This window comes from Pimephales promelas, chromosome 25, assembly GCF_988280905.1.
Source record: "Pimephales promelas chromosome 25, fPimPro1.hap1.1, whole genome shotgun sequence".
Lineage (NCBI taxonomy): Eukaryota > Metazoa > Chordata > Actinopteri > Cypriniformes > Leuciscidae > Pimephales > Pimephales promelas.
In genome coordinates, this window is record NC_142793.1 from 21,020,906 (window position 1) to 21,042,363 (window position 21,458).

General features: G+C 35.2%; 1 protein-coding gene across 3 annotated transcripts; it reads right to left on the bottom strand.

Moving 5' to 3' along the window:
* Positions 1-196: 196 nt before the first annotated feature.
* Positions 197-15,293, bottom strand: bnip2 (BCL2 interacting protein 2). 3 transcript variants are annotated; one of them, XM_089128017.1, is made up of 12 exons: positions 14,425-15,293; positions 9,950-10,045; positions 8,951-9,024; positions 8,651-8,836; positions 6,434-6,616; positions 5,941-6,043; positions 4,088-4,219; positions 2,711-2,797; positions 2,513-2,611; positions 2,259-2,294; positions 1,640-1,687; positions 197-1,077 (listed from the first exon to the last, which is right to left on the bottom strand). In XM_089128017.1, the coding sequence occupies exons 1-11, from the start codon at positions 14,781-14,783 to the stop codon at positions 1,675-1,677; spliced, it is 1,368 nt and encodes a 455-aa protein (XP_088984143.1). In that variant the 5' UTR covers positions 14,784-15,293; the 3' UTR covers positions 197-1,077; positions 1,640-1,674. The 3 variants fall into 3 exon arrangements, with proteins under 3 accessions (XP_088984143.1, XP_088984141.1, XP_088984142.1); XM_089128015.1 differs by lacking the exon at positions 1,640-1,687; XM_089128016.1 differs by lacking the exons at positions 1,640-1,687; positions 2,259-2,294 and having other exon boundaries at positions 14,425-15,292.
* Positions 15,294-21,458: the final 6,165 nt, after the last annotated feature.

The window sequence follows — 21,458 nt, forward strand, 5'->3', positions numbered from 1 at the left end:
GAAAGAGCACATAGTATCAGTACAGTAAAAAAAAAAAAAAACACTTCATGTTCTGTTCTCAGAAAAGGAAATGCTAACACAATATTGAATAACTATTGCAGTGTTGTATAGTATTCACGATGACAAAGTGATTTTTGTGTGGAAATTTACTTGCAAAAAAGTAACATACAAGAACTCCACCCTCCCAAACCATTAATGAAGGCGAATTGGAAATGTTTTACTGGTTCAATTCATCCTTTTCCACATTTCCCCACATTCTCAAATCAAACAAGACAAAGCGGTACACAATATGTGGTATACCGTATAACTATGAGACGTTCAGTGAGCAGATGACAAACAATGCCAGATTGTGGCCTTAAAAAACCATTTCAGTCATAAAAATATATTAATCTTTCTCCTTTATCACCTTTTGATATAAATATAGACATTTAAATGTAATGAAGACATGCATCAACTAGTTTGAAAACAGAGTGTCTTAACTAAGGGCAAGATATAGGAACTTGAACATGTTGACAATATCTACTTATGGAAATGATACATAAAAGGTTACTAAAATGTTTAACACACAGAAACCAGATATCATCTTACAGGTGTTTGGCACACAAATGCAATAGAGAGAAAAAAAGATCACAAAGTAGCAGGCAGTCAAAGCTTTAAAGGGATAGTTCACTCAAAAATGGAAAACAATCGGACAATTTATTCAACCCTCATGTCGTTCCAAACCTATGACTCTTGTGTGGAATACAAAAGGAGATATTTAGCAGAATGTACAAGTTGCTCTATTCCACAACTATCAAAAAGAACAGTTTGGACATTCTGCTAAATATCTACTTTTGTGTTCCATTGGTGGAAAAATGTAATGTGGGTTTGGAATGCTATGAGGTTGAGTAAATGAAAACAATTTGAATTTCGGGTTGAAATATTCCTTTAAAAGCCACTTTTCTGACATCAAGATCTCCAGTTAAAAGAAAACCAATATATTCTTTTCTTCTTCCAGCTTCTTCAACTCTTCTTCCAACTCACTCTGTCACTGCAGCAGTTGCTATCTCCACTTTTCCATGCATGTCCTTGTCAATCCTAAAAAGAAAAAGAAGGGGGAAAAGTGATGATAACGGTTTAAGAGTAAAAACGATACCAACACTTGAATTGAAATACCACATAATTCAATAGAGACAACAAAAACATGGTCTCATGATTTTACAATCAAAGGTTTAGTTTGATCACAAAGACTTTTCGATTGAGGTTAAAAACATTGTTATACAAGCAAAAACAAGCATTTAAATCAATTCATGTGAAACTTAAGTCAGTTGATTCTGCACTGTTCATTGTACAAACTGGCTATACAAATTTATGAAGCTTGTACAATTTACTTGGTGTGGGTGGTTTTCAAGGTGTTGCCATAATGCTGCGAAGTTGTGTTTCCTGAATGAAGTGTTTTTAGCATGATATGATATGGAAAACAATGTATACTCTGACTCCCAACTCTCCGTCTTACACAATGCATTCTGCGAAGTGTACAGTGGGACATGCAGTGAGCAGTGAGAATGTCCATCAGCCAAGCATGCATGTAAACCACCCGTGATTTAACTGTTCAAATCCTTCACCATAAAATATGATTTACTAGCATGGTCACACATACCATACTAACAGTGGCAGAACTGAGAGGACAGAACGTCAGAATCTAAATCTGTGAGACGTTCATTGCAAACACAAGCAAGTTAGTGCATCTGGCCAAAGATATTGCATCTAAAAAACATTTCTGTCCCTATTCGTATTCTAATAAATAAACCTTATAAAAAAAAAATCAACTTCCTTAGATGTTTTTATTTTTGTGTGGATTTCTTTTCTGGTGGTGATCACCGTAATGAATCCAAAACCGTAACAACGATAGGACAAAAAATGCAGGAAATATTGCTTGCCTTACTGGATTTTATAATTAAAGGTCAATGCTGTAATTTCAGATCAAGTCAAAACTTTTTGCTTCGGAAATGTGACAAATGGTGCTCAATGTAAAATCAAAAAAAGCAAAACAGCTGCATTATAATCAACAAAATTATAGTTAGATGGCACACAGAATAAAAACGTAGCATCTTGATGACAATCATGGATGAAAAGGTGCTCAAAAAGCAAATTTTGGGCCAATGACCAAGTATAGGGGGACACTTAATAAAGCCAAACGCTTAATTGTTAGTTTCGTGCAAATTCAGGTGAAGTCTACAGAGATCTGGCAGGGATCCCTGGAATGAAAATACAGATACCTTTTACGTTTTTTCCTATTTTTTTCTTCGTCAAACCTTAGAGGAAAAGCAGGGAGAAGGGGTTAGGGGCATAGAGAGTTTCTGAAGATACCACAGCCAACAGCAGATAGTACTTAGCAGCAGATCAGACTTTCAATAAAATAATTACAAAGCTGGAATACTGCTGAGAGAAGAAAACAGTATGGAAGGTCATTTAGGTATTTAGCATTGTTCAGTAGAAACAGATTTTTTCCATATACTAGAGGGATACTTACTCTTTAATACAGTCTGGGATGGAAACATACTCCATTGGGACAAGCTCAGCCAGGTCTGTCAGGCTGAACACGTACTTGATTTTCTGGGTAAATTTTGAGCTGTAATTGGAAATTTCGAAATAGAATAAAGCAGCGTTAAGATATCAGGTCATTGCAGAAAATCAATTCATATCCAAACATAAGTAGAAAATGACTGACCTTATAAAAGGTTTGGTGAGGGCCAAGAGGGTGCGAATAAACCAGGACGGGTGCACGATTATCAAAGACTTCAAATTCTTCCTTAACCTTTAACAGAACAATGTTGCGTGAACATAACATTTTTATTTTGTTTGCAGGGTTCAGAGATTGTATATTATTGAAAGTTTGAGAAAATGTTCCCATATATATGAATACATACATATACAGTGCTGGAGTTAATTTTGCCCCCTTGGTAAATATGATCAAAGGGGGATATAAAAAATAAATCTGCACTGTTAATCCTTTTGATATTTTATTAAAAAATTTGCAAAAATGTAACCTTTCATTAAAGTAAAATAATTGAAAGTGGGGGGGAAATCACATTATGAAGACTCAGAGCTGTTATCTTGGAAAAATGAGGTTGCAAAAAGTATTTAATAAAAGTGGTCAAATAATTCTTTCCAACACGTTTTGGAGAAAAACATTTATTTGTATTTATTATTTTTTAATATATATTTTTTAATAAAATATCAAAAGGATTAACATTGCAGATTTATTTTTTTACAGCCATCTTTGATCATATTTACCAAGTGGGCAATAATTCTGACCAGCACTGTATGCGTGTATATATATATATATATATATATATATATATATATACACACACACACACACACACACACACACAAACACACACTACCAGTCAAAAGTTTTAGATTTTTAATGCTTTTAAAAGTTTCTTCTGCTGCTCACCAAGGCTGCATTTATTTGATTGAAAAACAACAACACCAAAAAAAACAATATTACTGTGAAATATTATTATAAATATTATTTACACATTTCTAAGTGAATAATAGTAAAGTGTAATTTATTCCTGTGATCAAAACAGACTTTCAGCATCGTTACTTCCTACATTGCATTACATTACATTCTTCAGAAATCATTCTAATATGATGATTTGAACATTTGAACATTTATCATTATTATCAATATTGAAAACAGTTGTTTACATTATAATTTCAGGATTCTTTGATGTATAGAAAGCTTTTGCAACATTAAAGTTCAAAAGTTTAAATTCAGTTTTATTCAGTTTTTCAAATTCAGTTTAAATTCAAGAATTTTTATTGAATTTTTTTCTTTTTTTTTGGGGGGGGGGGGGGGGAATCAACCTTGATATTCATCAAAGATTAATTAAATTGATCAAAAGTGTGAAAAATGTGTTTACACATTATTGACATTATTTTACAGCTGAACAGGTTTAAACATCTTTCTGGGTGATCCATATTTGCAATAAAATGAGAGTGAGGATAAAGACAGAAAGTTCATTTTTGGGTGAACTATCCCTTTAAATTACTCAAATGAAAGTGTGTTAGTAAATACTGTGAAAGAGCATCTCACCTTCGATCTATTTGCTGATAGCACTTCCTGAGCCAGCCCACACTGGGCATCTTTCGGCGCGAGGTGGCTCCGTTCAGGTATACAATCATATAGTTTTCAGCTACAAGCAGTTCTAGAGTTCCTATGACATACCTGAATGATACACAAAACATTAGTTGCAAAACTACTTGAGGTATCTGGTGAGGACTTGTCTACAACACTTTGAAGTAATTCACTAAAGGTGCGGTCACATTAGCGAAATTTCACCAAATTTTTAAGGGCAAAAAAGGTACATTGTCTAATGTATTAATCAATGGTCACTTTTAAACAAAGCAGCTTTCTGTTGGTCAACAAGCCAAATCCAGGTAACGATTCCTTTTACAGTACAGTACTTACCTAGAAAGTACTGGCTAATATAAGGTAAGTACATGGAACAGGGGTAGGTTCAGGGTTAGTACTAGTTATTAGCCAGTAATTGTAGTTACTAAAATAAGTACATGGGTAACTGGACTGTAAAAGGAAGCGTTACCCAAATCCACATAAACCAAATTTTCGAAATCTGCATGGGTAAACATTTCACCCTCAAATTCTCAATTGCGTGGCACCTTCAAATACGCCTAGACACATTAATTAGTTCAAAAGAAAGTCTTAAATCATTGATCTCCAAAACAAAAAGAGCCTCAGGTGCCACAAGTGAAGAGATAAAATCATGTCATATTACATATTGTTGGGGGAAAAAAAAAGACAATATTGGGAAAGGAAAAGGCTGTATTCAATAGCAAAAAGTATGTATGCTGTGAGTGACCATGACCCAAGAATTACGATATTTTCTTTGCAGATGCATATTAAAAATCATAAGATCCAATCTAATTTCTACATCCTTGTCATATTTATTGCATTTAGTCAATCATATTCTAGTCAATATATTTAGTCGATGGAAATAACATTGATTGTAGTTGATGAATTATTCATGAATTATTTTATTTTTTTGTTTTCAGATGAGATTAACACTATACTATGCAGGTTCTTATCAGTCCAAAGGGGAATAAATCTGTTTACGAAGTGACTAGGTCGCATTTCACAGGAAAAAATAGTGGCAAATAATAGCAACACATATGCCTTAACTTCATCCAGTGTTGGGTGTAACTAATTACTAAGTAATTAGTTACTGTAATTTAATTACTTTTCCCTTGAAAATGTAAAGTAAGGGATTACTCTTCATTTATCTATAATTTAATTACAGTTACTTCTGATGTAATTGAGGTAAATAGCTACTGTGTATAGATCAATCCGATCTCACAGCGAATCGTATGCATTTTATGAGGTGTCTAAATATTACAACCGCAGTCCTACAAATTCGTATGAATTATTTTAAAATATGTATGGAAAAAGTGTGAAATGTCATGAGATCAGACACAAAAAAATAGTGGGTTTAACATCAAAATATATTGTCTGATGTTAAAAAGTATGTTTTTATAATCGAACCTTCTACTTGGTCAATTTAAGGATAATTCATGCAATTTTATAGTATTTATTTGAAAGAATTAAAACAGATTCATGCCTATCCTTGTATTATTCAGCTGGTTGAGATGGATATGGGATTTTGAAAGTAATTAGTAATTAAAAGTAATTAAATACTTTTTAGAGAGAGTAATTAGTACAGTAATCTAATTACACTGTTGAAGAGGTAATTAGTAACTAGTAATTAATTACTTTTTTAGAGTAACTTACCCAACACTGTCTTCATCATTATGTTGCAGGGACTACAGGAGAACTATTTGACGCTTTAATTGTCAGTTTTCTCTTACTATTTTAAAGGGTTCTTGACAAGAATAAGTCAAATGGAACCACTAGAAACAACATCAAGAACTTACTTGAAAAGATTGTCCATGATGTATCTGTAGTTTGGTTGATTGCTTTCCGGCATAAAGCAAACAGCAAACACGATGATGGCATTCAATCCATCGCCATAGTAACCTGTGAAAAAGGGGAACCACGTTTGAAAGTGGGCACTGGCAAACGTTTGAACGCTAGTTTGCACTTCGACCAACTCGACCAATCCAATCTATCTAAATCAACAGCACAATGTAGAGTGTGTGTAATTGTTTGTTAAATAACAGAATGCAAAAGAGCCATTTAGAATGAAAGCTGCTGACAGCTGGTGGTTTGCAAAAAGTAGGAAGTGGAAAAAGAGGAGTGACAGACGGTAACAGGTACTTCTGGCTGAAAAGGTAATATGCCAAGAATGTATTCGGTTTCTCATACTGACAGTCTTGAATTAAATGGAATTCACTTCCTGAATGGTGCAAACATGCTTGTATGAATAACGCACAGGACACACTGGCATTGACATGCATGTTCACTGACCTCCATGGCTGATAACCCTCTTGTAGGGCTCGATGGCCTTCATGTCCACTCTGTGCTCCTGGTCTCCAAAGCGGAAAACTCTCCAGCGACGTCCCTCCTCCCGTTCCTCGGTGTTGGTGTACTCCTGCACCGACTCCACTCCTTTACGTAGCAGGTCTGTGTTTTTGGGTTTTGGGAGATCATCTGACAAGGGAAATAATGGGGTGTTATCTATTTAATACTTGTATGAGGGCTGTTTTCTTTCAGGATTCAGGTCAGTGTGCATTTATGTGATTGGGAAGGATGCTTTATAAAAATAAAAAAAAAACAAGTAAAACTTACCCTCTCAATTTTGACTTTTTATATACAGTACCTCACAATTCAGACTTTATAACTCGTGATTACGAATTAAAACGTAATTAACTCGCCAACGAGCTAATATAAGACTACAGGAATCAACTGTGAGCATAACTTATCAAATCAGTCACTTCAATTTCGATTGGCACATTGTCTTAGAAGGGAGCTGCCTATGTAGACAGCGAGGCAGCTAGCTAGGGTTCGGGACAGAGCTAATGAGAAAAAGAAGGGTGTATAAAGGTAGGGTAGGTACGGTTTTTATGAACACTTTTTGTTATACAGTTTGAAACTCGTCACATCCTGAAAGTAATCAATAATAGAAGTGGTCTAAATATCAAAACATATACATAAATCGTCTGTGGAAGTCTCAGGACCCAACTTTTTTTCGTCCAATCATTGCATTCGGTCCGATGTCCTACCTGTATTTCCATCAAGACACCAAAATGATCAAGACACCAAAATGAGGCTGATTAACAAAATCAGATTTGATGAGATTGGAGGGAAAAACCATGCACAAATCAAACATTTCCATACAAAAACAATAGAGAACCTCTGATTTGTAGTGTCATTCCAAACCATACTAAAAGGGTGATATGTCACAAAGAACAATAAATCAATGCTGTAGGACTTGATCGGGGAGTAAACATCCAGTCAGGTAACCTTACCACAAACCGCAGGCCTGCGGCCTGTTGCAAACGAATGAGAAGAAACAATCCTTCCAGGAAAGAGAGAAGAGAGCAGCGGGACAGAAAAACAAAACAAGAACACATAACACTGTTTAACTAAGAGTTATTGCACAAAAGCCGGTCCATGAAAAGATCTCTACTGTTAGTGAGGAACATTTCTACAGGATCAGAAAGACATGGCTGCAAAATGACAAACTAATTAGATTAGTCACTGTTAGGGATAATGTTAAAGGGGTCATGAACTGGATTATTTTATTATTTTATATTGTTTAATGGGTTGCCCTTGTAATGCTAGTATTATTGTCATAATTTCCAAATGAAGAATTCTCAGTTCATGACCCCTTCTGTTAGACTGTTAAAGGATTAGTTCACTTTTCAAAAACTTTTGCTGATGATTTACTCACCCCCATGTCATCCAAGATGTCCATGTCTTTCTTTCTTCAGTCGAAAAGAAATGAAGGTTTTTGATGAAAACATTCCAGGATTTTTCTCCATATAATGGACTTCAGTGGGAACCAGACAGTTCAAGTTCCAATAGAAACTTTCAGTACAAACTGCAAACTTGTTCAAAGGGCTTTAAACGATTCCAGGCGATAAATAAGGGTCTTATCAAGCGAAACGATCGCTCATTTTTTTTTAAATAACAAAGTTTAAGTTTTATAAGATCAAACGCCCGCCTTGCTCTGTTCTGTGGTGCACGTTCGTGACTCTCCTGTTCGAACTCGTTCAACAAAGTGAACAAATCTTTTTCCGAATCAATTCGTTCGTTTCTTTCGCCGAATGAACCAAATGACTCGGAAAAAGATTTGTTCATTTTGATGAATGAGTTAGAACAGGAGTGCGTCACAGAACAGAGCAAGGCGAGCGTTTGAGCTTATAAAACTTAAACTTTGTTATTTATTTATAAAACGAGCGATCGTTTCGCTTGATTGTCTGGAATCGTTTAAAGCCCTTTGAACAAGTTTGCAGTTTGTACTGAAAGTTTCATTTGGAACTTGAACTGTTTGGTTCCCACTGAAGTCCATTATATGGAGGAAAATCCTGGAATGTTTTCATCAAAAACCTTAATTTCTTTTCGACTGAGGAAAGAAAGACATGGACATCTTGGATGACATGGGGGTGAGTAAATTATCAGCAAAAGTTTTTTCAAAAGTGAACTAATCCTTTAACATTTACAGATTTAACCCAATCATACCTTCCCACTCAAACTCATTGCTGTTGTCTGAAGGAGTGTCTATATCATCCAGGTCCAGTTCTGTACTCTCATCCAGCTCATCAGACAGGACCGAGCCTTCACTGTGGTCAAGGTTTAGGCTGATGTCCGGAGCCAAAAGTTTCTTTTTAGATTTCTTAGCACTGTTTAGTCCGTAAGACTTTGGAGCTGCAATTTTAGTCAAAAAGTACAAAAGCTTTCACAATGTTTCCTGACCATAGTAACAAATGAATAATTGTCTCTACATGTTACATATATTGAGAGTATATCATTATGGCTTACCAGGTGCTCCTTCCCCAGAAGACCCAGTAAAAAGCTCCTCATCAAGCTGAATATCTTCCTCTTCTGGGAGTGGCCTGGAAAACCATTTTTTTTTTAAAAAAACACTCACATTTAACATCATTTACATGATAGTCTAGGCTTGGGCAGTATGGCTTTAATGGAAAAAAAGCACATAAGCACAGAACTAAATGAGTTAAAAAGACTTAAATGAATGTAAAAAGTTGGGAGGTGTGCGTCAGGTCTTAAAGTGACTGCAGCCTAATAATAACTCATTTCATCCCCAGAAATTGAGAAAAAAATCAATAAAAAAATAAAAATAAAGAAAATCACAGTACTTAGTAAAAAGATGCAATTAAACATATTTATGTTGTTTCTACATGCATTTGGAGATTTAAAGTAAATTTATTACAACAATCTGATAAAAATGTTAATATTAGGTGCAATTAATCATGATAAATTAGCAACAAAACAAAAAAAAAATGTGTGATCAGGTTTTTTTTAATTGTTTGACAAGACTATACACCAGTTGAAATTCTACTAAATTTGTGCTAAAAAAAAACATTTCTTAATATTATTATCAATGTTGAAAACAGTTGTGTTGCTTAATTTTTTTGTGGAAACTAATTTACAGGTTTTTAATTTTTTAAAAAAGTAGACATTTGTATCAGTGTCACTAAAAAAACATTGCTTCCTTAAATTTTTAAGAACAATCAACTTAGATGTTTAAGTGATTTAACTTAAATTACATTAAACTGACTTAAAAACGAGTTGAATCTTGCATAACTTGTAAAAAAAAGAGTTTGCTGAGTTAAAGAAATGTAAAAACACGTCATAACTTATTGATCATATGATTTTTTACAGTATACCGTCACTTTTGATCAATTTAATGTGTCCTAGCTGAATAAAAAGTAATACTTTCCATAAAAACTCTTACTGACCACTAACTTTTGAACTGTATCCTGTATATAGACATGGATGTCCACAGATAAAACAGCCTACCTGGGGAAATCCTCATCTTGCCACTCCTCCTTTAGCTCAACCCCTTCCATTCTCAGCCGAGCCTCTGTGGTCGCCACCGACTCCTGGTGCTCAAAACTGAAGACAATGATAAGAAAAAAATGAATCCATTAGCCGAATGTTTTGACTTTAAAACAACTGTAATTCATATTCTGTGATTCACTCACTAAAAAAACCAATACACTCGAGTCGAAAGAGTCCAGAAGTCAAAATCCGATACTGGCTGATAGTCATTCATCACAGAGCGTGAACTGATGTAGTAACTGAGGACTGGTTGAAAAGGCTTTGCAAATACCTAATAAGACCACTGCACATTAATACGCAGTGTATCGCAGCTTACGGCATACAGAAATGTGTTAATCTCAAATCCAAAGGCATGTAAACTCTTGAGGACTTCACACACAACAAATTCTGTTACATACGAGATAAGCTCTTTTACAAATGAAAGTGGGTAAAAGAGTTTCACCTTCTTTGGGGAAAGATTTGGGTGGTGACTTTAAAAAAGCCTGAAATTCTTGGACTGTGTTCAAAGTTCAATGTTTTGACGTAAAGAACAAACCCGCTCTAGTTTCTTGAAAACAGAGCAGGTTCAGATGCCATTCTTACTAGAACTAAAGTCATTTCACAGCGAGATCACTGGTAAGATGGGACGCTCCTCAAGGGTTGATTTTTTTTTATATATATCAAATTAACAAACACTAGATCCAATGTTTGAATAGATTTATGAATTTAGGCTGTAACAGAAGAGCAAAAACCACAGAAAAACACATTCATTCTCATGAGATGTGTTCAGGCTGAAACTCAAACTAAAACCATAAAAAAAAATAAAAAACAAGTTTGTTACTTGAAATAAAATTAACGTTATACAAAAAACGTTTACATTTTATTACAGATAGATGCCAAGGCAACATTGTAACATGATCTACTCATTTTAAGTAATCCTAAAACAAGAACGGGTATTGTTCATGAAATTCATGTATAATTTGATAAAAGGTTTTGATCCACTTCAAATGTTGACTATTGTAGTTTAAAACCCTTATTTGGGTGATTTCACACACACACAAAAAATTTAGCATCCAAATTAAACTGAAAAAAGTACAAAATATAATATTAAAAAACTATGGCAGAATTGGTAACATGGTTGCAAATAACAGTTGGTAGCTAGTTTGGAAACGAATATTTGTTTTGCAGTTATTTAGCTTTTTTCATATTTTTAATTCAAGTAGTACAGTATACTACTGTAAACATAGTCAAACGTCCTGAGTCATGTTCAATCAAAAATAAGTTCCACGTAAAAACCTAACATATCTCTTTCCATACACTTTGCCCTGTTATTTGTGTGTGTGTAGTCCTGTCAAACCCTAAATTATGGAGACAAAATATCCCCACAAAGATGGCAATATCCAAAATCCTTGTGGGTACATTCTTTGGTGCCCCTGAAGAATACCGCTTATAAATCATACTAAGTGATATTTTGTTTTGTTTTACAATGTATGAAACACAATGTATATGTGTGTGTGTGCGTGTTTTGTGAGTCCAGGCTGTTATGTATTCCGATTTTAATGAATGAGCCACAGCAAAGGAGTCATTCATCCACCAGCTGTTTAGTCATTTGAAAGAGAAGCTGGCGCTCAGATGTGAGGGGGAGACGTGGACACTGGTTAACTGTGGACGGGAGCTAATTGCCATGCCATCCATGTGGTGTCCGTCATACTCCTCCAGGGGGAATGTCTGCTGCTCTTTATGCCACACTCTCTAGAAGAGATCTGCAACAGTTCACACTGTTGTCATGGGACACAACGCTGCATGCTTTCTCATGTCACTTTGCTAAAACTAGTACGTCATAAATAGGGAACGCACACAAATATGTTTTTCAAAGGGGTCCAAAACAACTTTGTACTCAATGTATGGACGAGAACTACATTGTGATTTTTTTTTCATGACATGAGGGCAGTAGCAGCTCCTAACTGTAAATTAATGTAGAGCAGATTCTAGTTCTTAGCACTAGTTTATGTTTAACATTTTGTAACTTTATATTAGGGACGCATGATATATCAGTCACCGTATCGGTATCGGCCGATATGCCCATGTTCATTTTTAATGTTGTTGTTATCGGTCCAACACGAAGATTTGGCCGATATAATAAAGTTGATAAATAATTGATTATTTCCTTCACTTCAGATGCGCACTTTTCACCATGATGTTTTCGAATCGCTTCAAAAAGCGAAAACGGTTCAGTGCGACATGTGCAGCACAAGTCTATCATGTAGGCTACATAAAATTAGAACAATAACATTATCATTGTGTGCTTGGGACATGGGTTTTATTGGTGAGACTTTTTTGAAATCAGGCTCTCAAAATTTATATATAAAAAAATTGGATTTAGATTTATCGGCCAATATATCGGTTATCGGCTTTCAAATATAAAGAATTACCGGTATCGGCCAAAATGTTCATATCGGCGCATCCCTACTTTATATTTTATTTTTCAACCAAAAAAATGAAAATTTGCTGTTCATTTACTCACCCTTACTCATCATTTACTTACAACATTAAACAGTCCATAGCGTGTTCACAACAGTATTTATTACAGGTAATGATGTTATAAATAATGTTCAGTTTCTTCATAACACCTCAATGTATCTTTAGTAGCCACCGGCATTAATTTTGTTTTGCCCTTGTCTTATTTTTTAACTCTCAAAGTGACGTCAGCCATAGCATTATACGAATCACCACTGACAGTTTCAGCTAAATGTCTTTGTTAGTGTTCTATTGAAGAACTAAAGACACCAACATCTTGGATGGCCTGAGGGAGAGTAAATTACCAGCCAGTTTTTATTTCTGGGTGAACTAGGCTTATCCCTTTAAATCAAAACTGTCAAGTAGGATCACAGATTAGACTATGATTAATACTTAATAACAATGGTGGTAGCACACTGAGAATTAATTACGGAAACAATGTACACACTTTGTGCAAAGCACATGAATGAATAGAGTGTATATAGCACACCTAGAGATTGTTAGCAGTATAGCTAAATAACCTGCAGGCACACCTTTTGCATGTAACCACACTAAGTGACAATAAGAGCACAGAAAGAAAAGGCCCTCCACGAACAAAAAAAGTTGTTTGCCATGCCATCCATGTGGTCTATAGGGTTTTCAAACATGTTACCACAATTTGGTCTAAATAGTTAAAAAAAAAAAAAAGATTCTTCAATGTTCTAATAATAATAAAAAAATTACAAAATAAAATTTAAACTACTTCAGAATTGGTAAAGGGTTTGTAAATAACCGAAAATAGCTACACAACTTTTTTTCCCCTCAGATTTACACATTTCAATTAATAGTAAAAACGTTTAGTTATTCAATTAAAATACGTAAGGATTATACAATCCAATTTTGTGCCAAATCTCACAATTTATAGGGTAACTAAACCCCTGATCAGAGCCTGACTCGGAGTGACTCCACCCACTGACAATATTTGAAAAATGCTGAAAAAGTGGGCAGACCACAGCAGAGATTGAGGGGACGAAATAGATGCTAAAACACTCTATCCCAATCGTTTTCAATACTCGTAATTCCAACTCCTGACTCGCTAGTACAGTGGTTTTGACGAAACAAGCTGGTTTTTATACTGCCAATGGCGTAGCTCGTACCAAGAGCGTGGTGAGCTGAAACGTGCGTACGTCACAAAGAACCGCTAACATCCAATAAGAAAATTAAACTGCAGTAGCCACCGTTCAACCTGAAGAGGGCAGCACTAAGATGTTTTTACACCATATATTACAGAAATAAAACACTTTATACACAAATGTCAAAAAAGTTACTCGAATCAATGACTGGTATTAATAAAGATCCATTCTTACAGATCATTAACTAAAAAAAAGTTGGTTTAGGGTAGTCATGGTAGACCAAAGTGTCCCGTATTCATGGACTGTACCAGTGACAGTCTTACAACGATGGCTGCGTCCAAAATCGCATACTCTTTAGACCGTACTTATTTCGAATAAAGTAAAATTAGCTAAAAAAGTAGGTTCTATAAAGTATGAACTACATATTCGCCATGTTGTCATTGTAACATGACCTACGGTGTCAGTAGCTAGCTTCACTGCCATTCACAAATCCTCACATTCTGTTTTTTTGCCTACTATTTTGTAGGGAAGTATGCAATTTCGGACGCAGCCATAGTCTTTTCTTTCACTTTTGTGATGTGTATCCATATGCAACTTCTCAAACAAGAATAAAATGTAAAAATGGGACTTGATTTTGTTCATAGGGAATTGATTGGCTGTTTGTGGTTTGCTATTGGTCGATCTCATGCGAGTGACAGGCTGTCCCCGCCCTCACGCAAGTCAACACGTCATCATCAGAGAAGAGATGTCATTACAAGAGGGATGTAGCAGATAAACCACTTATAATAAACACTGGCTATGATTTCACAGGGACTTTAAAAATACCTTCCACTGTGTTCAGCTGGCGAAGAGAGTGTGTGCACAGGAGTTGAAGTCCTCACGCCTTGTTTTTGTCTATTGTCTGAACTCGCTGCTTCCTGCGGTGGATCTCCTGCTCGTATCCCACTGTTTCCATTTGCCAGTGAATTCGCTGTTATGGAGTCCTCAGGTAGTTCATCCCCAGAATAAACCGATGATGATGATGATGATGATAAAGATGTTGGGCTACTTCTATTTCTGTTTTCTTGCGTCTCAGATGTCCAGTTGGGTGTGTCTGATTCGGGATTAATACTTTTGTTAGCGTTCATATCACTCGAATCTCTCTGGTTTGAGACTTCTTCAGTCGCTATTGCATCTGTGGCCATGATCGATCACGTCGGGGGTATGTGATCGATTATTATCGATCAGGAAAACACAAGAAAAACAATCCTTTGCACTAAGAACAAACCTTAATAATAAACCAATCAGGACTTTACATAGTCTAATATAACGTTATCTCTGATTAATATCAATAAATATAATAGATTGTGTTTAAAATACGAACGTTTATGTGGCTATCAAGTAGGTTGCAAGACGAGCTTGCCCTTTTAAGTAAACTTCCCGATGAGTGTGTGTTTTTAGTGCGCAGTCAGTCCCTTTTCCTCTCCTGCTTCCTTCCTAAGCGCAACGGCTGTCAGTTTAACGGATATAACGGTGAGATTGCGTGTCGATCATATCATAACTCTAAAAATGCTCGGTAACGGTTTAGAGGGCAGATTTAGTAGTTGACAAACTCTGCGGATCCATTCTCATTTTGTTGCTTTAACCGGCCGTCATTCTTCTTTTGGAAGTGTCGGGTACATTAAGGTGAAGTCTGACTCAACAATTTTACCCAAACTTCCGGGCCTCATTCAAAATAAAAGTCTCCCAGTTTCTATACTAAAAGTCACAAATGCGCTCATACATTAATATATTTATTTCTCTAGATTTTTTTTTAAGTGGAATTGTTTTATTTGGTGTTTATTTATGCGTTGGCATTTAAGATGGGACCCAATTGTTTTTTTCTTCAGTTAGCGTAGTTTAACCATGAGTTTACCAAGGAGTCAACACAACCGCGTCCGTGAAGAGTTTGAGATGAAATAGACGTGATAATCACTTTTGAACAGAATGTTTATTTAGTCACTTTGTCAAATTATCTGAAAAGTTTAAAACTTATATTTAATTTTGTGTGTATGTGTTTAGTGTCTATATTAGCATTAGCAAGATTTCCTTAACGGAGTTCTTACGTTAAACAAGGCTATTTCCAGATGTGGTGCAAATGACTCTGTCAATGCATTTTGCGTAGAATAAATCCCGAAATTCAACCGCAAATGGATAGATTGTAACTTAATGAATGAGTCGAATAGAAAATAGATGGCATAACATAAGGCCGTCAAGTATTGATCTATTCAATAGTAAACCAGAAGATGGCGGCAGAACACTAGTATTAGAAGGACCTCGCTACGTTTAGTCATTCAGTGTCAACATTGAAATCACAATGTGTTAGAATAAAATTATTTTTTCGAATAATGTTTTATACTCCGTGTTAGTACACGGAGGTTTAGTAAACAAAACAAGCCCCAATTTTTTACATTTTTGATGCGTCAAAATGTCCACATAAAGTAATATTTATAATTCTGTTTTTACTGTTTTTGATTTCTAGGCCTACAGCTGATTATAAGATATTATAATTTAAGTCATGAGGTTTTAGTGATGCATAGAGGTGTCTTTTGTCAGTTTTCAAGAGCCTCATGACAATGGCAACATTGACTTTTAGTCTAGGCTGTTCTGAAATTGCAGTGACTAACAGTAATTAGCAAAAATTTGCAATTTTGAAAGCAATGCTATAATATTAAACCTAAATGGTGACTTGCTTTAACAAATCTTCTTCTCTGATTCAATCATTTAGAGTTGTAAGCTTAAAGAATATGTTCAAAACATCTGAAAATTATTTTAAAAAAATGAGCAATTATGAGCAAAACCCATTAATACAAGGACTTTTATTATAAACTATAATTATTTAAATAATTGCAATGATCTATTTATACTTAGCTACTTATAACAGCATATGTAGGCTATACATAGTATACTTTTTTTAACATAACAAAAACAATTAGATAAAACAATCAATATTCCCCCAGGAAGCGATTCATTTAATGATGAAGTCCATGATTTATTGGTCTTGTCTTATTATCAAATGAGGTTACTTCATACTGCACGATGAGAACGAGCAATTAGCGTATGCAAATGAGAGAGGACTCTGAGCTTTCACTAATTTTGTGACAGAACAAAGAAAATTGACAGAGCTTATATCTAAAATGCAAAATAGTCACATTAAAAAAATATATTGTACCCAAGATATTTTCTTAAATTGGACTTTCATTGCAGCATCATATTAACATAGTTTATATATCCGGATATGGATGCTGTATAATGTCTTGGTTGCTTCTGGCTACGGGCGACTGATAAACGTACCACAGATATCTGCGATGTGTGCTCAGGATCATTGAGTATAATCACTAATTAACATACTGCTATTTGCTCTGTCTGATCGAACGGCCTCATTAAGTAACAGATAATCCCACAATATTCAAAGTTTACAGTACCTTTTTGTTTCCGCTCGCCCGGATGTTTGCAGAGGCTCTGTACAGGCGTTATACACAAATACAGAGCAGATGCTGACTTTGATGTGTGAATTTGTGCACAAAAAGTGCATATCGGGAACATCAGAATGATCCAGGATAGGACGGCTAGTCGTGGATTTCTCATTAACTAAAGCAAATTTGCTTAACACATTAAATAGCTTGCAAACAGGATGATGTTTTAAACTTTTTCTCCTTTCTAATTATCAATGTTTGTTGTCATGCAATAAAAGTGTCTTATTTTCCCCGTACAGATGGACCGAGATATTTGCTCCTGGAATATTAACATTTCAAGGATGGTGGTGTTCCGAGAGTAAAACACGTTAACTATTGGGAAGAATAAAATATTGATTTGCTTGTATTCAAATGAGCTCAAATATGCTAATTCCTCACAAATAACCTCTCCCCTCCTCAAACATTTGGAAACATGTGTGTGATCAGGAGTGGGCTTGAGAAACAGATGTGTGTTCAACGGGATTTGATTCCGTTGACATCTGATTCCCTTTCTCTCCTCCAGTGTTGTGAATGTTTCAAAAGCAAACTTTCTTTTTCCTGAGTCGGGGCGTGAGTTCCGCGCGAGATGTTTGATGTTTTCCTCCTGTGGAGCGCGACGAGATGAACTGAGTTCTTAATTTATGAGGACATAACAAGGAAGCCATTAAGCAAACATATTTCCCTGCTTCGGCTGGCATGAAAGAGCCACTCAGGGCGAGAGAGCCAGCGCTTTGGTTTTGCGAAAAGATAATTGCCTAAATGTTTACAAGTTAGCAAGAGTTGAAATCGCAACAACGGTTGCGCTAACAAAGCATCGTTCAAGATGACCGCATATAAAGGTAACAAAAGGAATTAAAAGGCGCCTTTCGGTGTAATACCAAGAGGCTATAACCAATTTAAGCGATGATATTGAGGGATACAGCATCCAATTTCCACAAGTGGGGCAGTGGGAAGTGTTTAGGCTAGTTGAAGTGCACGTCTTAATGAGAAAAGACAAAAAAAGTCTTCATGTGCATGATTTATGCAGTCTGTTTCTAGGAGCACATGCATAATTATTTATGATCGCTGAGCCCGGGAAAGACGAGTGGAGAAAGAGAAGCTGGTAAAAAATTCAAAAGCAGAAGAAGTTAAATGAATATTTAAGGGACGATGAAATATTAAGGGGAAACAAATGAGAAAAACATTTAAAACAGCATGATATATAATAGTGGGAGTTGTCTGGTGGGGGAAAAAAAGCGGCTGCCATGAGGCCTTAAACATCCGCGTGGTGTCTGATCCCGGCCTCGACGATTTGTTTTCCATATGCCGGTCGTTACGGGGGCGCGGTCAGCGGACGGGGGTTGGCGCGTTGCTGGGGAATATTAGCTTTTTGTTGAGAGCCGTTGGATGGATGCCATGGGCTAGTCACAATTTAATGTGTCGACTGGTCTGGGACAAGTGGAGGGCAGGACACTGGCATTGAGATGATGTTTTATGCCAGAGGACCGGTGTTCTGACGATTTGTTTGACAAGGAAAAATATGTGTGCTATAGGATTACATTCATGTGGTTTGAGGCTTTATGAGCATCCAAACTTTAACCCGACCCTTAAAACAATGCAAATATAGTGTTGGGACACTTCAGATAGGTAGCATTTTCTGTCGAGATACCGGCCTCCACCTGAAGAGGACAAATATGAAGAGTGTCAGAATTTAAGTAACTTGTGTGCTGATTTTATCAATAATATTTGAATGTGTTCCATTATTTCCTGTTAAAAGTCCCAATTTTGAACTGTATCAGTGTAAGAGTTCACATTTAGGCCTATAGCCTATTTAGTAAATAATTTTTTTTACTTTGTAGTGAGTAAAAATGGCAAACCATCATAATACCAACTGCTAATACAATAGTAATCTAAAATTTTAATATTTCAATAAATATAGACCAAATAATATGCAAAATTATTAACATGATGCTGGCTGAATTGGGTAATTTACCTTTTTTATGTTTAAAGATGAGGTGTTATGGAAGCATATTTGCATCCTTTTTAAAGTTCACTATAAAAAAGAAGTTGCTGCCTTAAACATTTTAGTACAATCAACTTTCAATGTTTACGTCATTTCAACTTATACATTAAACTGACTTTAAAAATTAATAAAATCTAGTATAACAAATTTTTTTAAAGTTAAAAATTGCTTAACTTATTTTGATGAGTTAAAGCAATGTCAAAACAGATGTTATCATAACTTATTGATCATATAATTTTATAAAGTGTATTTATTTGCATGATTATATGGGTTGTATCATTTGTTATTTGCAGTGTAAACAGAACAGACCTTGTACCCAATGTTGCATTTCACTTTAATATACAGTATATACACAATATATTCAATATATAATATTATAAAGAGTGAAACTGGAATAAATAGAATGATTATATAAATGAGTAAACGAGTGAATTTAAATAATTATTTCTCCAATTTGCATTAAATTGAGAATTTGAATTTTCTACATTTATAAGTAGCCTACTTTAGTCAAATATTTTTATAAAAAATAAAGATTTTTTTTTAAATTCTTTAAACTCAAACATTGATGTGGCACCATATTATGTCTTAAAATGTAAGATATTTGGCTTGGTAATCAAATTTGACAGATTTTATCTATTAATAATTGAATGTTTTTTTTTTTGTTTGTTTGTTTAGAAAGAGTTGGTAAGTACATCATTCGTATGGGTCCTGTTTTTATGAATTTTTGTTTTCTCGCAACAGTCATTGGCCTCTTGTTTAATTTCCATTTTTCCAGATCTGAAAATAATTAAATCAGCAAACAAATAATTAATTGAGTCAATGAGAACAATTAGTTCAAAGACGCCTTTGAGAATTGGCCATGCATAGTGAATTGGTTAATTATCATACTACACAATAATTGAGTGGAGGAGCTCTCCGCGTGTGTGAAACCGCATGTGAGTAGTATTGACTTCTTTTGCAAATAAGAAGAAACAGACAGGTTGTGGATGTCAAAGGCTCTTCGTGGAACCATCGATGCCAATAAAAAAACTTTAGTTTTAAGAGTCTGTCAATTTTTTAAGCTTCACAGTCCCCATCCACTTTCATTATATGGAAAAGAGCAGCGTGAACATTTTTCAAAACACCTCCATTTGAGTTCCACAGAAGAAAGAAGGTTATACAGCTTTGGAACGACATAGGGGTGAGTAAATAATAACTATAAAAATACATTTTTCAAATATTCAACTTTTTATACATGAATTGGCATTCTAGAAGTGGAAAATGATTTTAATGGATGAAACCGTCTCTTTTACAGGTCATCAAAACCTGGATTGATTTTTTTTATTTACACTTATCATTGCACATAACGGTCCTGCACTGGCCCTTGGCAAAATGAATGCAATGACACCTACAGTGTATGTTAAACTCCATTATAATGCGTACTGAAGGTTATGACACTAATCTCAGTGACCTACATGGCCCATACATCAGAGAGTGTCTATCTGCTGACAGCGTGCTGTATCTGGGGGCCCGTGCTGCCGGTGGGGCCACGAGGCAGAGCGATCGGAGCCGTGGCTGTAACCCTGTCCGCAGTCGGAGATCATTACCCCCGTGACTGATGTGCGGGGCGGACCGGAGTGAGCGCGTTTACTTCCCCATGCAGGGGTGGGTGTCTCGGCCCCATGAGAAGGACAGCCCGTCACGTTTCGTATCATCAAGTACGAGTACATCAAGTTTAGCAATTGTTTTACTTTTTTAAGTTATACAAGATTCAACTAATTTTTAAAATTACTTAAACATCTAAAGTGACAGTAACAATAATACAGTAATATTTTTTTGTTATACTTTATATTGTAATATATTATAATATTTGTATTTTCAATACAACTATTGTATAGTTGTTATATATTATAGCATTTTGTACATTGTTTAAAAAATTGTTAAAAATAGATGAAGTCTTGTACAAAATAATTGTATAATCAGTTTATGGCAAACAGGTCTCATGCTACTCATTTATGTTTTTTAATGGTTATGAAGTTCAACTAATTAATTAAATTAATTCTAAAATCAGACAGGATCAAGGCAGCTTTATAGCTATATTTATTTTATTTGGTAAACTCTATTAACTGTCCTGAGTGTAAAATGTTTCCTTCCTTAATATGTCAATAGCCATGTTCAGTGCTGCTGTTCTACGGTGGCTGCAGAGGATCAAGTGAAATGGTCTTTTACCATTACAGTGAATCTTACTGTAATTTACAGCCCAGGCCAGATATAAACCTTAAGTCAGATTTTACGACTAAGGTGAAGTGTGGCATTGCATGTTACAGTGTAGTATTTTCAGACAAGCTCATAAAGCAGAATAATAGTAGTGTTTGGATCTTAAAGACGGCTGCAGAGGCCCAGAT

What these genes read in the sequence shown, in the direction of transcription:
- bnip2 (XM_089128015.1), bottom strand. Translation starts at nt 14,783, where the DNA reads ATGGCCACAGATGCAATAGCGACTGAAGAAGTCTCAAACCAGAGAGAT. An exon ending in TATCAGCAAATAGATCGAAG is followed by an intron (nt 2,798 to 4,087) that starts GTGAGATGCTCT and finishes GTTCTGTTAAAG; the next exon opens with GTTAAGGAAGAATTTGAAGT. An exon ending in AATAGGAAAAAACGTAAAAG is followed by an intron (nt 1,078 to 2,258) that starts GTATCTGTATTT and finishes TTTTCTTTTTAG; the next exon opens with GATTGACAAGGACATGCATG.